This window comes from Lutzomyia longipalpis, chromosome 4 (genome assembly GCF_024334085.1).
Source record: "Lutzomyia longipalpis isolate SR_M1_2022 chromosome 4, ASM2433408v1".
Lineage (NCBI taxonomy): Eukaryota > Metazoa > Arthropoda > Insecta > Diptera > Psychodidae > Lutzomyia > Lutzomyia longipalpis.
In genome coordinates, this window is record NC_074710.1 from 8,227,152 (window position 1) to 8,243,193 (window position 16,042).

General features: G+C 34.3%; 1 protein-coding gene across 1 annotated transcript in view; it reads right to left on the reverse strand.

The window, feature by feature from the left end:
• Positions 1–16,042, reverse strand: part of LOC129796195 (LIM/homeobox protein Lhx1) — a 53,765-nt gene that overhangs the window by 16,508 nt on the left and 21,215 nt on the right. The window contains exons 4-5 of the mRNA XM_055837972.1: positions 6,577–6,761; positions 4,881–5,102 (exon numbers count right to left, since the gene is read on the reverse strand). Coding sequence (XP_055693947.1) covers positions 4,881–5,102; positions 6,577–6,761 — 407 coding nt within the window. The remainder of the gene's footprint in view (positions 1–4,880; positions 5,103–6,576; positions 6,762–16,042) is intronic.

A 16,042-nucleotide genomic window follows, 5' to 3' on the forward strand; every position in this document is an offset into this window, starting at 1 on the left:
AACAATTAATGATGAATAGGAGACTAATTTATTGAAAGTAATTTATAAATTTTTCTGCGGAAAAAGCTCTGAAAGATTTTCTATTAAGTCGTTTGATGACAGATATTTTTTTAACACATCTCAAACCGATGGATGCAGTGATATGTCTTGATTGCGTGAAAACGTCAGTCCAGCTGGGTATAATTTTCTACACTTTTGAAAATTTATTACGTCCTCCAAAATAGAATCATTTAAATAAGAAAATTATTAAAAGTCTCATAAAAATTAATTTCAAACAATAAAGTTTATGTTTAAAGCTTGAAAACATTAACAGACCAATTTTTGGGCATAATAGTCCAGCCGGGTAATTTTCCTATAGTATACTATTTGATAATTGTGACCGGCTGGGAGGGATTTGAAAAGAAAATTGATTATTCACGTAAAAAATAATTTAGAGGTATTAGGCTGATTTTTATTGTATAGAAACATGAACTAACAAACCTTTGGTCTCCATGGTCCAACTGGGTAAACTTTTTTGACGGTATTGAACATTTTTTACGTCACGCGTAATTTTTTATCTGTTTCCTTTTAAAAGATAATTACAATGACATTTTTTTTTCCAATATTAAACTCATTTCTTTATTATATTTAAGCCAAAATTAATAGATGTCATTCTAATATGTTCGTTCAATAATAAATTACATTAGACAATTTGCGACAGTTACCCGGCTGGCAAAAATTTTGAAAAATATCTATAATTTACCCGTCAAAAATATTTCTGCGGAAGTTCATTCAAGTATATTTTTGATGAATAAAATTGTATTTTAGGGACAATGTAATAAAAATTATATATCACACTCAAACAACCCCTAAAACAGTTAATATGTGTTTATTGCGGTACCCTCTGTGAAACCCTACAACAGAAGATTCCTCAGGCGTTTGAGCATTTTAGCTGTGATTCTTTCGAATTTCCTTTGACAAAAAAGACCTTTCATTGAATGTTATAATTCAATTTGTCCTAAACAAATTTTCATCTTTGATCTCTGAAGGTGTTCCCCCTAATAAGGGTGGAATTTTTTTTTCACTTCCTTGCCAATGAATTGATTTCAATACATTTTCATGGCTTCCATATGGCGCCAGGACTGTGGAAGATTTTCTCTTAAAATTAGACGAAAAAAAAGTTGTTTGTCGCATGAAGATGAAATTGGAAAAGTCTCGAGAGGAAATTGGTGGAGGAGACGGTGAAAAAAATGCAATTTATTTTGCTGACTGCAACACATCATTTACAGCGGAAATTTGCCTTGAAATTAACATGTCACCAGGTTTGTCTCTCATACAAATCTTCCCATCCTTCCGTGGGGTTCTTTTTTTTGTGAAAACCCCACTTGTCTGGATAGAAAAAAAACCGAGATTGGCGACACAATTCTGCGGGGAAACGGTCGAGAAAATCTCGTGGTCAGGAGATTTTTTAAAGCCATAACTTAAATGCCAAGAAAGCAAAAATCCACAAACCAGCACCCAAAGGAGGTTAATTCTTGGGAAATTGAGAGCACAATAAGAATACGAGAGAGAAAAAAGGAAAACTTCAACTCTTATGCATTGAAGCCTCTCGGATGTGCATCAATGCATGAGGAACTCATGCGAATCAGGCAGCAGTTTTGTGGTCTTTGGGTGAGACTCATTGACTCTGTAATGCAACAAAATCCCCCAACATTGCGAAATTTTTGCAAAAAAAAAATTAGATGGATTTCAAGTAGAAATCTCAGAGATGGATGGAGAATCTTTCTTTTTTTACTTCTTCTATCATCATTCACCAGAGGATTCACACAATTAATTATAATAAATATTTCCCATCAGCACGGGCGACAGCGAGAGAATTCCAACAATGTCAGAGCGTTGAAATTCGGTAGCTCTTGAGATCCCGGAGATTTGTCACCATGCAGCTGGTTTGCCCAGACACAAAAATACTAAAGTGAAGAAAAAAAAAAAGAAAATACGACGAAATTGACTCCAAGAAGGAGGAGAGTGGCACTCGAGGAAGCTCTTGAGCGTCTCAAATGGTTCCCTTTTGACTCACCGCAAGAGATCCCAGGCGCTCACGCAAAAGACGATCGTCGTGTGTCGGTGAGAACCATCCAAAAAGAGATCCCCGAACCCAAATCACTTTTTTTGGGAACCAAACCAACCACTCCAAGGGCTCAATCACCGTGAAAAATCATCTTGAATTATTTCCTCGAAAATCCCCCCCATGAAACCATTGTGATTGCCGTGACCTATAGTTATAGTCTTGCAAGTCGCTTGCATCAGTTATGATCGAAAGGCAAAAATTTATATATCTTGTGAATTACTTAAATAAAAAAAAATACTTTATCCGAATTGGTTTTAGTTGATTTTCATTAAATGTTCGTAAAAAGAATAAAATAAATGTCTTTCCACACACAGATTTTAAGGTTCTGATTTTAGTTAAAAAAAACCAAGATGTAAATAAATTGAAATTTTAGCTAGTCAATTAAGAACTCAATGAACAATTGTGGAATAATTCTAATATTGGCAATATAATAAGATTTTATATTTTTAATTAAGAGGATTTATATTTTTTTTTAAATTTAGCAAATTGAAAAAAAAAACTTCAAGTTAACTTGAATTCTGAAGAAAGGAAACCATATTTCTATTAAAATTCAGCAATTGCAGTAAAACCTAATAAATTAAATTACTTCTGATTTTTTTTTACCTAAATTGTTGAATTAGTAGATTAATTTTGAATTTAATTTCCGAAAATTTCTATTATTAATTTTTTTATGTAGCTTTTAATATTAAAATCAATCAAATTTATTAAAGAGTGTAACTTTATATTTAGTTTATGATGCTTTATATGTAGTTATGATTTTTTTAAAAAATTAGTTTCTAAATTTTTGTTAAAATTTCTGAAATTTTGAATTATTTTCAGAACTTTTTGATCAGTTCTAATCATTACTTTCTTTAGTTTCGGGTTTAATTTTTAATCTTAATTTTTTAAAGTAAAATTTATACCTTAATTTTTGTGTTCCGGAACTTTTTATTTAGATTTTTAACGTTTTTTTTATCAATTTTATAATTTTCGAACAGTTTTCTATTTAAGCTAAGTCTTTTTTGTTTTAATTTTATTTACGGATTCATCTAAAAGATAATTTCTCCAAATTCGAGTGTCTGATTTCTTTATTCTATTTCTGGATTCATTATTTAGTTTTTGATTTTTTTTTGTTATAAGTTGCTAAATTTTTTTTTTCAGTAATCTTTTTTTTTGAGATTTAATATAGTTTCTAAATTTTGAACATTTCGTCAAGCTTCTGCTAACAAAGTCATTAATAACATCAAGAAATAAACTAAACTTTGAGATAGATTGTGATAAAAATTGCAAAATTCATCAGATTGATCGTCATTTGCTAATTCAACCTCATCCAATAGTTCTCACACTGAGAATTCCTTTCACTTTGCATAATCTTTTTGATATTTCACGCGACACGTGCATCTTCATTGTCATAAAAAATACAAAATCTTCTGATCTCCGTATGGAAGAAGGTAATCCTAAGAAGAATTTGCCAAGTTATATGAGAAAATTATTTTATTTTGTACAAAATTCTTGGAAAATTGAATGGAAAACAGGGATATGTATGACAAATGCTAATCAACATGACAAGATGACACAAATTTTAGCTGAATGATCAACCTCTTGTGGCTGTCACACCACCGTGACCCATCTCATGATTGGTTTGTGAGATGTTGAAAATTTATGTTAAAGTCCCTTGTCACCTGCTACTCCAGCAGTGTGTTAACATGACACCAAAACATTTCTCGCTCCGTCTGCTTCGCCCCCAGTTTCGTCTTCTTCTGGCACTTCTAAGAGATGCGCACAAGAGAGCGTCGTCGATGACACCGAGAATTGGATTAAGGCGCATAGAGGAGCACCCCGGCAGACCCATGCTGCATCTGAGGTAGGGGTATTATAACAAAATTGAGACGTACTGTCTCCGCCTCTGTGGGAATTTCTTCGTCTTTTTTTCGGCCACGCATGGCAAGTGAAAAGAAAAAACCTTCATCTTTGCGACTTTTACTGATCACTCACGAAAGGATATATCGCGTATGATCACGTATGATTATGGGCAGAGGTCATAAAAATTACCTCCCTTGTGCCCCCTAATGCTTACACATGAGCAGCTTGCTTGCGTGCACAGAGAGCTTAAAGAGATCCGCAAAAGGAGGGACAACGACGTAGAGAACGTAGATAAGTATAGGTACATACATATGTATGTACGTACCTATATATAGAAATATTGAAGGGGGTTTAGGAAAGGAAAGCGAACCACTATTATTTATTTATATTTTATGCATATACAACAAACGAAAAAAAAACACCAATAACAAAAGCGACGATCATGAAACGGCAGCCACATCTCTCGGAGATCGCTGAATAGTAAAACATGACGTGAAGTGATCGCATCATAAATCATGTCGATGCGCGCGGATACTTCTTTAAGCTCAATATGCTTCAAGTCCATCGTTTTTTTTTCCTTCGTTTTTCTCTTCCTCAGACTATTCCCTCCTCCCATTCTCGATGCCCACAATTTCTGTGCATTTTTTTCTTCTTCCCCTCTTTGGTGTTCTTTTATTTATTGCCACTCATCTCATTTTTGCCTACATACATCCACATCGCATGGACAGAGAAAATGACGATCAATCGATTTTCTCAAAACAAAAAAAAAAGGAGAAGCAACGGCGGGAAAAGTGTTGGACTGAAGAAGTTTCAAGAAGGGGAAAAAAACATCGTAGAGAAAACCACAAGATCATCATTGAACCCAATTAAGATCAATGATCCTCCGGGATCAGAGCGACAAGAAAGAAAGAAAAAGGAGAAAAGAACTCACCTGAATCACTCTCATGGGTAATCCGGTCTCCTTGGCGAGTTGTTCACGGATGTGCCTCGTGGGTTTTGGTGTTTGACTAAATGCCGTCTTTAAAATTTCTAACTGCTTTGCCTTAATTGTCGTCCGGGGACCACGACGCTTTGAACCGCTTCCACCATCGTCGGGACTTTTATTTTCTGCCTGTGAATCCCCTCGACCATCAGGATCACCATCCAGAGAGCCCTACACAAAAAGATTTTAATCATATTTATTCGCAAGTTATCGATTTAAAATGATATAAGCTCAATTTAACCATAAACTATAAAAACAAATAATTAACATTTTTCGAAAAAGAGTTGACTTTCAGAGTCAAGCCCGTGCTAAGTTTCTCAAACTGGGCTTAAAGTTTCTTCATAATTCATTAGACTTCAGCTTTTTAAGATAGATGTTTTCATAAGTTTTTTTTTAATTGAGCCTAATTTTTGGTTTAACTAGGCCTAAATTATTTTAAACCGGGATTAGATTCCAAAATCAAGCTTTCTTAAACCAAGTTTCAGTGTTTTGATCCAGGTCTAAATTCTTTTAAAGCAGACTTTAGATTCCTAAATTAAGTTTTGTTAAACCAGGCTTTAGTTTTTTTTATCTAGGTCTAAAATCTTTAAAACCAAGCTTAGGATTTTCTAAAATCAGGGTTCTTTTTCTTAAGCTGAGATCAAATTATTTTTAAATCTATTTGAATTAGATCTGAATACCTTCTAGGATGACTTTTACTTCAGAGAACGAAAACCATTTAGGCTCAAATTTTGATTTTCTTCAGACACCCTACTCAGTCTATCCTAGACGTTTTTACTTCTAAGGCTTACGTTAGAAAACTAAAAAGTGAGTCCTAAAAGCTTAGGTTTACTTTAAAAATTTCAATTTGGTTTAAGATACGAATTAAGCCAGACTTAGAACAGAAACCACCTTTTTTTCTGAAAAAATAATTAAATTGTTTAGTTCTGAAGATTTCTCTTCTAGAATTTATATCTATGAGAAATAAAGCTCTAAATATTCAACTTATTCTTATATTGTTAATCAACCTTTTAAAAGGACATTATGCAGTCTGTACGAATAAATGCTAGATTGGAATTTATTGTCAAAGAATAGTTTTATGAGTCATATTTTTTTTTCTTGTTCTAAAAAGTTAAATAAAGGAAATCTGATTTAGAATAGATAGTTATTAATTCAGCTTCAAAATGCGCCAATGAAAATTCTCTGTGCTTAAAAAAATCATAGATTTCCCTATATTTCATGCGAGAAAATAATAAAACTTTAGCAAGATTTTAATCAGTAGGTAAGGTATTCTCGGTATTCATATAACAAGAAAATACGTTTTTATTTAAATTGAACACCCTTCAGACTTTATTACAGCTCCACCCTGTGCATGTTTCTGCACATCCCTCTTAATCTTCTTGAAGAATGAGAGAAAAAAAAGAACCTTCATAGCATAACACACAAGTTTGCTCTCAACATCAATTATGCTACAATTAAATGAATTTTCTTCACTGAATTAATAAACATTAATAATTTTCCACAATTACGTAGCACAACACTTATGTATTATTATTCTATCCAACAAAATAAGGAAATGTTTTGAGGGTAATAATATAATTTTTATGATGCCAATTAAAAAAATGTAGAATCTTCACATTGTGGTGGAGAAGGGGGCACATCTTACCTGATCTGAATCATCATGACCAGTTTTGCTGTCTGTACTGATACTTTGTACTGAGAGATCCGACGTACCCAATGGTCCGGCTGAATCGGGACCATTTGGTCCTAGGGGTCCCAATCCCATGGGGGGTCCTCGTAAATGCGTATCCTCATCATCTTCATCCTCCGAACCGGAACCCATTAATGAATCTAAAAGGAAATAGAGATATTTTTCATTAAAAATTTTATCAAGAAAAAATCAAGAAAATCTTTCTGTCTAATACTCATATGTGGGGAAGATTTCTAAAGTGATTAAAGTAAGGAAAGGTGAAGATCTCTTTTTGTAGCTTCCCTCCCCCAAAAAGAAGCCTTACCGAAGCACGTGTATGGCAATCGGTTCACTCAAAAGGCATCATTATAATTTTTCTTGCTCATCTGTATAGTACCACCTAATTGTGAAGGCATAACAAGAATTTCACGAGCATTTAGTATGGCGTGAAAGAGCAACATTGACTTTCAAATGAGAGCTATAATTTAAGAAAATTTTGTCATATTCAAATGGACTTTGCTCTTGTTTCACCTCACACGCTATTGTTTTGATTTATTGCATTATTCACACTTGAACAAACTCCTCAAAATATCTTGAGAATATTACATGTATGTTGCTTTTCTCCTTCATGTTATTCCCACCAATGGAAGCCTAGTATAGGTAAATGGAAATTAAAATACAAAATTAGCTGCTAAAAAATAAAACCAATTAGACTACCTATGTATGTATGCAAAGGAACCTTGGTGGGTAAATATTATGGCTAATTTAAATATTCGATAAGAGAAGTTTGTGAAAATAATTACAAAATATTATCGCTTTTGAGAAATTTTATTAGGGGAACGTGGCCCAAATCGGACCGCCGCCCAATTGCGACCGCCCCTTTTTCTCGTAAATGACGAAATATTATAAAATTAGTTTCACTACATTATGAAGATATTATAGTAAGGTAATGTTAGCGCCTAAAATAAATTAATTTGGTACACAACAGGACTAATAAAAAATCAAAATTCATTTTCAGCACTTGGCCGACATTTTCTGATTTTGGAAACTAAGTTGATATGAGTTTTTTTCCCACTATTATGTCTCATATTATGCCGCGTTTCTGTAGCTTAGAGGGTCTAATTTATTACTTGATTTACAATTTTTTGAAAGATTTTAGGTATTTTAAGTAATTAAGTGAAAATGTAATACATGCAGAATGGTCTAATTGCGACCCCCAAAATGTTCCAATTCGGACCGTCTATTTCCACCACTCACCACGGTAAAGCTGTCGCGCGTGCGTGTAGTAGTGTAGAAGTGTCTTTCTCACACAGACCGCGCTGTGTTTTGATTTCGGGAAAAGCAATATTTTTTCACGTTTATTGAAAGTTTTTTCGCAGTGAAAATGTTCCTAAAGCCAAAGGCGAGTGTAGTTAGTGTAATTTACGCATTCCTCAGAAGAATTTTCGTGGATTTTCTGCGAATTACGTTAGTGAGTGCGCAATTGTCGGTGTGTGTGAAAGTGTGTGTAGTCACCTCAAGGGCGAAATGTCAAAACAAATGTGGGGAAAAATGAAAATAAATTCTTGATTTTCCGGCTTTTCCGGGTAATTCATGGCAGTTTCCCTATTTATAGTAGTGATAAATGTGATCTACTAGTGAAAAACCCACAAATTACGGCAAAAAAAGGGGGTCGCATTTAGAACACTCGGGGGGTCGCAATTAGAACACCGTGGTGAAAAAGTGCAATTTTAGCAACTTTTTTTAATTCCATTATTACTCAGAACAGGTAAGAGATAGAATGTTTGCATCTATAGAACAAAGTTAGCCTATTAAATGACCTTTCCAATGGTACCAAACTTGGGAAGATTTAATTCATTTTAATATGACTTTTTTCAATCCTTCTGAAACAGAATTTAGGGGGTCGCAATTGGGCCACGTTCCCCTATTTATGTTTATTGACAATTATGTGAAATATTTGAAAATTTATTGACAATTCCGTGATATATTTGGAAAAAAGGTGAAGACTTAACGCTCATATTTAGTAAAATTAGTCTAATTGATCAAATATTGCACAATAATTGACTAATTATTGTGACATTTATTACAAACTTTTTTTTCGTTAAAATTTATTTTATTTTTAATGACAATAAGTTACCTATTGTATTATAAATTTCTTATTAATTGAATAATTTCATGGATTTATTTCATGCATTAGTTTCTCAAAATGATTGGGTAAATATTGAGTACCTATGTAATAACTACTTCAAAAAATTACAAATAAATACCAATTAAGAGCTACTTTTGTAATAATATTTATCGCAATTAATTGTATAATTAAGCAGTTTAGCAGTGATAAAGATTTCATGATAATTATTTCACTTTTTTTTCTCTTAATTTTTAGAAGCCCTGATGAAGGTACAAGTAGAGTCGAAAGCTCATAAATAATTTACACTTTTGTTTATTTTTTTGTACTACGGCTAACTTTTTTCACATAGATACTAAATAAACACAGAAATTAATCAAATAAAATAATTTATAGATAGGGGAGGGCGGGGTTAATAAAGTCACTTAAGGGTTTGGAAAAAGCCTAAAATATCATATTTCCTAGCTAGATAGAGCAAAATGATCTAAGAAAGAGTTATAGGGCAGTAAATTTCCTAAAGAAATGGGCTATACATTTCGTTTTATCTGTTTGGGAAATATGATATTTTGAGCTTTTTCTAAACCCTTAAGTGACTTTTTTAACCCCGCTCTCCCCTATTTCTTTTAAAAAATGTAACCTATTGTAAAAGTTATCCAATTATTGCTTAATATTTGCTGAATAATTGATCAATTATTGACTTTAAGTTTATCACTAACATTCTAAATTATTTTTTTGTTAATATTTGCAGACTTTCCTTAGAAGAATAACTCTTTTATCAATGCTTCGAAAAAAATTAAATAAAACGAAAGGGATCATAAATAATTTCATGTAGTATAAAAATCTCCACATAGCCGCGTGGTTGAAACATGGCGGGAAAAAGGGAATAAAAGAGACCATTAAAAATTTGTTGTGGATCGACGATTAATATTCTATTCCCATCGTTAGCCTCAATATTCCCGGGTAGTTGCCGCGCCATCCCGCTATCCCATGCTTGTCGATGTCCCATTAATTTGCTTTACGATGCCTCAGCATCATTTTCCAAACAATAATTAGTATCATCGTAAGTCACAAACTGAAAGCAAATCCCCGCCGCACAAGTGAAAGCTTTCCCCCTTTTTCTTCATCCCATAGAATTTCCATAAATTTGGTATGCTGTCATGTCTCATTTTTTTTTATTATAAAACACCCGAAGAAATTTTTCAAATAATTTATTCATATTTTTTTTATATATTCTCCACCACACTTGAAAGTTCTTCAGCGGGGAACTTTCTTTGGGTTATTTTCTTTTGGTCAATATAATGAACAAGTCAAGTTCATTTTTGGAGGTTATAATTGGATTAAGATTTCAACACACGACGACGATGGAAATTGAAATAGATGTCACTTTGTACATCAGCAAGTTATTCTCATCATCAAGAGTTTTGAACAGTGAGGAGATCAACGGGGGGTTATTCATCTCATCTCATTTGTACACTTTGTCGGCAGAGGAAAAGGATCAATGAAGGAAAGTGAAACCGTTAGAAAATTGTGAAAAAAATGTCAATCGTTAAAAAAAACGATTAAAGTTTAAAGTAAAGATGTCAAACGTTAGGAAAGAATGTCAATTTGTTAGAAAAGTCAAACCGAACAAATGTCAGAAGATAAAACGTCAAACTTTAAACATTTAAATATTATTTGAAATATTTAACGAAAAAATGAAAATATTCAAGTTATTTCAAACATGCATAATATCCTGCTCCTCATTACAATACTTTCACCAACATCAATGAATCTTTATGCTAAAATGTTGCTTTTAATTTCAATTTAATCTCTCGATCTTTAATAAATTTCCTTTAAAATTATATATAATATTGTTTTTGAAGAAAATTGCTTATAAATAGAAGAGTGTTGAACCTGAAAATGTTTCTGGCGCGTCTTTGATGGGGGCGGGAGGCTTTTCAGTGTTTACGGGGAATTTGTGTGCATATGAGGGGTTCTGATAACGATTTTATGTCAAAAACATCCTTCTCGCCAGGAGGGCAAAATAGAGCAACCAACAAAATTTTCATTCCGCGTGTGTTGATGCCATTTTCCTTCATCACAGTATTTTAACATCCCCCTATATTGTTTGATAAAAGAACGGAGAAAAAGTTTTTTTTGTCCCTGCGGAGATGTGCATGGATTTCTTTCTCCACCTGTTAGCACTGATGGGGAAGACTAGTTCATGAACACGAAGGTTGATGGGCAAACATGGCAGGTTGAAATCAAATAAATATCATGGACAAAGGGAAATTCAATGTGAGGTACAATAACTCATTTTCTCACACCCTCACACAGGCACCCCCGTTCCTCCCTCTCTCACACCCGGGAATTTGAGGGTATATTGCGGGATTCGATGGTTGGGAAATCTATGTAATACAATGTGTTTGCTTTCAATTCGAGACACATGCACCCGTTTAACTCAACACAAAACATTTTGTGTGAAGTTGCTTGGGAAATTCAACCCTCCTCTGAACAATGCTGAAACCCTTGAAACATTCCAAGTGCCCTCCTGCTAGACCACCTTTAGCTGCGTATTGAGCACAGTGTTGTAGAGGGGTGATGAAGAAAATTCAAGTGAATTTTGTAACGCTCCACCGTGGTGTGAGGGAAAATTATTCTGGGCAAACACTTGAGAAAATTCAGTGTTTTTGTTTGATATGAATACAAAATGCTTCGTGAGAGACACTCCATCCCCTCCCTCGCTCTCTTGGCGCATATCTTTTGGGATCGTTTTCCCCGGAAGCTCATAGCTCATGCCATCCCTTCTCAATATGTACATTTTATATATAGTTTGAGGGTGGTTGTTTTTCGGGGAGAGAGGAGGAAAATTGACAAAAGCACTCGCATTATGCGCGACTCGGCGATCAAACGCTGTTTGGACAAGCACTTGAACACTCTCTGGTATGACAAAAAACAGCAGGGGTGGCTTGTACCGTATACCCCGACGGAACACCCTCTCGATCCGTTTGAGAGATGCTCAAATACTGGTAATTTAATTTAGGGAAAAAACGTTTTGGGGAAATTGGAAATGATTTTGTTGCGGTGTCGAAGAAAGGGCACCCTCCAAAGTAGAGTAAGCGACGTTTTCAACAAACATTTCTCATTATCTCATCAATTTTCCGTTTCGTTCACATCAAATTGCTATATATATAAAGTGGAATTGATATCTATAGGGGTTGATTTTTTTTAATTAAGACCTCATTATATTGATATGAGACAAGTTAACGTTAAAACGTTTTTATAATTTTATTTCTCTAATGAAAAAAGAGTCTTATGCACAAGACATAGAGTAAGTCTCCCACATGTAACCAAAACTGGTTTTGAAAGCCTCAAAATTAGCGTGGTCATTTCCCGGAAAAGCACTGGGAAACATACGAATTTTCTGGTTTTCCGTTTAACCTATGTTGATTTATTTCTCAATTTCTAGCAATATTCCCACAATATTGCATGGGACCACCTTGACCATCCCTCAATTTGTAGCTCTTTTAATTCCCTTTCATTTGGTATAGCACTTGGTGGGAAAATCTGCTGGGAAACCCTTTTTTTAAAGTGATTTTCAATGTTATAAAAACTCACATTTGTCATCTCATCAATATTGTATTAGTTAAAAAGAGACCACATGATTTTTCTTGAAGGTTTCAAAGCTATCATGTTTCATGTTTTTTTTTTAATATTTTCACTGATATGCGTGATCGGAAAATCTTTTTCAATTTTCACCTTCTAGAGCATTTTGGAAAATGGTTTTAATATATAATATTAAGCATTTATGTAGCTTTAATTTGAAATCAGAATTTCCTACAATTACTTACTATAAATTGAGAAATAAATAAACATATAGGTTAAACGGAAAACCGGAAAATTCGTATGTTTCCCAGCGCTTTTCCGGGAAATGAACACGCCTATTTTGTAGCTTTAATGATTCCCTACAATAATTTAAAAACTAATTTTGGTTACATGCGGGGGACTTACTCTATGTCTTGTGCATAAGACTATTAAAATCGTGGAGAAAGATTTACTTAAAAAACAGATTTTTTTTCATAATTTTCTTTAATTTATCTCTAATATTAAATATGAATTAGTCAGATAGATTAACGATGTATTTTACAATCTTTCCATTTTTTAAGGAATTTTTTAACCGACACTTGATAGATGATCATTGACTAATTGTCCGAGAAAAAAAGCACCCCGAAAGATTCACCACAAACGAGATGAAGATAAAAAAAAAGGAGCAAAGAACCCTGAAGGGGCTTTGCGGTGGTTTCGAGTCTCGATTATTTTGTGGTTTGTTTAAGGGCGGCTCCTTTTAGCGCTAAAGATGAAGGCCAAAACAGAAGATGAGAGTTGGTTGTGTATTGACGATGGGGAATAAAAGAACAAGCTGCAATCTGGGCGAGGAGTTGAGGTAACAACTGTGAGAACAACATTTCACACTTTACGAACAATCATTCATGCATATGCTGATGGAGTCTGTCCAATATGTTTCTTGTTGGGTTGTGCGCGGGATGGGCGATTTTCGGTGGAAGAGATCTTCAGAGCAGACTTGAGTATGCACGGACCGTCTCACGGGCTCTCCGTCAGAGCTGAGAGAGTTTTACACGGCACACCAGCCACTCTCCATTCGCCCATAACCTGAACTAATCACCTGGAACCCCGCTGTGACCTCGGGGGCTCTGCGGGGGCCCACAAAACAAAAGGTAAGATACCGCGCGACCTCAGATGGGTCTCGAGAATCGAAGGAGATGGGGGGAGAGATGGCAAAAAAACAACAAATCCCAGAATCTCCATAATATTCCTCGTACTCCTCTGAAGCACTATGTATGTATATATTGTGAGGCTCGCTCTCCCCAAAAGATCATCAGTGGAAAGGTGATTTTTGCACCATCACACAAATTTGTGTGAAGTTATCGATTTTTCGTGGTGGCAGCAATGATATCCTCTCCTCAAGGAACATTTCTGAATTATTAATGTGCGATTTATGGAAATTGGAAAAGGGGAGATGCGAATATATAGCTGCCTCGTGAAACAACGCATACATAATACATACATAGCTATAGATACTCAAAATATTAGTACAGCAGATTTAAAAATTTACCTCGAAATAATTAAACTAGGATATATGTAGATCCAATTTTTCTCGGGATCGGCTTAAAATTTGATCCTGATCAATTTCCCGTTGAAATTGGGGTCATACAGGTTGAGGAAAATGAGCACTTTCCCCGATTAATTTTCCCATATGTTTTCCAAGAATTTGAATGAAATTGTACAAGTGGCGCCAACTGGTGGTCATAAAATTAAATTTAGGTTGACGAAATTTATGTTTTTTGTGACTTTATTTTCAAAGAATTTATGCTGTAGTGTTATGTTTTTTGTGCATTTTATGCTTTTATATTAAAGAAATATGTGTAATAAGTGCATAAAAATCAGCCGAAGGGCAGTGCGATGTGAAAAAAGTGCATTTTTTGTGGTCCAAAAAGGTGAAAAACATCACTTTTTCCAGGTGAGTTTTCCGCATGAAAAACACCTCAGAATGCAATGCGTCTACCTCACAACGATTCTAGAACGCATGCAGAATCTGAGGAAATCATATTTGGTCAGCGAAAACCCCCCAATTTTTCGGAACAGAGCTCCAAAATTTTCCCGCGAAATCATTGACAATATTGTCAACCCTTTGTTTACATTTTTTATGTGAGCTGATTTGAATTTTTTTGGGGCGTTTTCCTAAAAATTGAGATGTTTTCCAGGCCTAAATTGATTTTCCTTACATTCTAAATGCATTGTAGGCTTTAAGTGAAGGGTTTCATAGCATTTTAAATACAAATAAATTGGAAAATTCACGCGATATGATGTCTCCACCACGACCCTAGGCAATTTCGCGGGAAAATTTTGGAGCTCTGTTCCGGAAAATTGGGGGAGTTTCCCTGACCAAATATGATTTCCTCAGATTCTGCATGCGTTCTAGAATCGTTGTGAGGTAGACGCATTGCATTCTGAGGTGTTTTTCATGCGGAAAACTCACTTGGAAAAAGTGATGTTTTTCACCTTTTTGGACCACAAAAAATGCACTTTTTTCACATCGCACTGCCCTTCGGCTGATTTTTATGCACTTATTACACATATTTCTTTAATATAAAAGCATAAAATGCACTAAAAACATAACACTACAGCATAAATTCTTTGAAAATAAAGTCACAAAAAACATAAATTTCGTCAACTTGAAATTATTTTTGTGGCCACTCGTGGCGCTACCTGTTCAATTTTATTCAAATTCTTGGAAAAATATATCGGAAAATGAAAATGGGAATGCTCAGTTAGCTCAACCTGTATGACCCCAATTTCAACGGGAAATCAATCAGAATCAAATTTTGGGGCTTTCCTGAAAAAATTGAGACTACATGTATCCAATTAATTATTTTGAGGTTGAGGTTAGAAAACATGTTAATTTTCTTGGTCTAATATAACGAATTGCATGGCAAAAAGTTCTTGAATTTCTTTTTCAATTTTTTTTATCAATTCTCCGGATAATCTATTATATAAGTTAAAAGAAAAATGTAAAATATGTCAATAAACTATTTGCTCAGAGAATTTTATGCTAGAAATTAGATTTCTTTGGTAAATTTATAGAACAATCTTCTAACTAATATTATGTTTATGATCATTAATGTAGATTTTTTTTCACGTTAAAAATAATGCTCAAACCTCATTCTAAGTGAACGAAAAAAAAAGTTCTTCAATGGAAGAAAAAAGAAAAATCCCGCGGAAGATTTTTTTATGTGCATTGAGGATTTCTTGGGCGTGCACTGCAATCACGATGTTGGAGTGCAATTGACTGAATCGCAAACTACTGGCTTTTCCACCATCTCCACGGAGGGCGAACCACAATGCTTCAGTTTTCTCATGGGAGTCTGCAGATGGTATCGAATGGAGACGCCGCGCGGAGAGTACGCGCATTTCCAGAGACGCTCAGTTGTTTAATAACGCGTACAAAACTCTCTGCCACTTCTTGATGAGCTCATCATACGCCTATCATTTTTTTTCCGCATACAGTGTTTTGTCTTTTTCTTCTTCAACATTGTAAGAAATATGTTGGAAAATATTTCATTTTTTCACTCTCTCCATCTTTTGGTGCTCAAGACAAGACTCAAGAAGAAAAAAATGTTTTTCGGGGATATTACAGACACCGGTGAGGAAGGTGAAGAGATGATTTTTGATGATCATGATCTGACCATATGGGATGTGGTGCTTCAGGTAAAAATTCACAGTGATATTAATCAAATAGACAAACAGACTTTAAGGAGG